Raw genomic sequence first — 1,336 nt, forward strand, 5'->3', positions numbered from 1 at the left:
CGCGGACCGAGTGGAATCGGGGGCTTTCGCGGCGGGTTTCGGTCTCGCGGCGTTCAGCGTGAGGATGCGCTTCGAGATGAAGTCCTTGAGTTCCTCATAATCCGGCGGGTCGACGGAGTTGCGGGTGGAGGACTCCCACTCAAGTCGCGTTCGCGGGCCGAAGAGCTCGACAACCAGGTGGTTGAAGAGGTCCATTCCGTGAGACTCGATGGGCCTCCCGATGCTCTCCTGAGCATTGACTGCGGCCGTGACGGCGTTGTGGACGCGGCTCAGCTCATCTGCGGTTTCTCCCTTCATCTTCGCCACGGCGGTAAACGTGGCGAAGTTGGAGCGGATCAGTTCCCTCTTATTCTCGTAGTGTTTACTGAGAATTGCCCACGCGCGATCGTAATTCTCACTGGTGATCGTTAACGACTGTATTAAATTTTCAGCCGGACCTTTGAGACACGAGCGGAGGTAATGCAGTCGCTCGACTGCCGAAATGGACGACTGATCGCCGATGACCGACCGAAAGACGTCACGGAAGGACGGCCACTTCTCGTATTCGCCCGAAAACTGCGGCAGCTGTATACGGGGCAGCGAGGTTTTTAACGCGCGGTCGTTATCGTGCTCCACCGGCGTGGAGGCTTGCGCGGGCTTGCGGCGGTCGGCTTCGCCGGACAGGACGCTACGTTGCTGCACGTAAGCCATCTCGGCGGCCTCGAGTAAGTCTGATTGAGCGTACTCACTTTCAGCGTAGCGGCTCGAATCCTTGTAGCAGTTTCGAATCAGATCGTGCTGACTCTCGAACTTTGCCCACAGGTCGTCGAGGATGCAAATGGCGGTCTCGATGGCGGCGAGGGTGATGTTCGCTTGCCCCATCTTCTTCAGGTTCTCTTCGGCTCTTGAGATGCGTTTGAAGAGTTCGTGTTGGCTGCTGACCATGTTGCTCTGGTCGAGACTCATGGTTGTCTTCTGGTGGAGGAGGCACTCCCGAACTCGCGGTTGCCGGCGAAAATCCGGCTCGAAGGACCAAAAATGTTCGAGAGCACGCGGTAGCGCGAGAAAGCGCGAGGTTGAAGACGACCACAAAAGAAAGGGAACGAGCACAGAATTGAAAAATAAAACAAATATATTCAAAAATGTATAATGTACAGTTATTTACAGTTTTTCCTTTTAGCCAAGGAGTCTGAGAAGCGCGCACAGAGGCTACAGCAAGCAACGCGGCGGAAGCGTTTTCGAAACGCGGAATAACAAAAGGCGGTATGCAAAGCGGCGTGCGAAAAGCGGTTTTCAGTGATCTGCGAGCAAAATCGGTTCCGCGGCGCAGCGGCGGTCCTTTTAACACCTCCGAGGC

The 1,336-nt window shown here is 55.8% G+C and overlaps 1 protein-coding gene across 1 annotated transcript; it reads right to left on the reverse strand.

The window, feature by feature from the left end:
• Positions 1 to 7: 7 nt before the first annotated feature.
• LOC112456978 lies at positions 8 to 945 on the reverse strand (the record flags this gene model as incomplete). The annotated part of the gene is made up of 1 exon (XM_025019802.1): positions 8 to 945. A coding segment is annotated over exon 1 (938 nt), but the record flags the coding sequence as incomplete, so codon positions are not given.
• Between the last annotated feature and the right edge of the window lie 391 nt (positions 946 to 1,336).

The sequence above is a fragment of the Temnothorax curvispinosus genome, unplaced genomic scaffold, assembly GCF_003070985.1.
Source record: "Temnothorax curvispinosus isolate PA1 unplaced genomic scaffold, ASM307098v1 QBEX01007354.1, whole genome shotgun sequence".
Lineage (NCBI taxonomy): Eukaryota > Metazoa > Arthropoda > Insecta > Hymenoptera > Formicidae > Temnothorax > Temnothorax curvispinosus.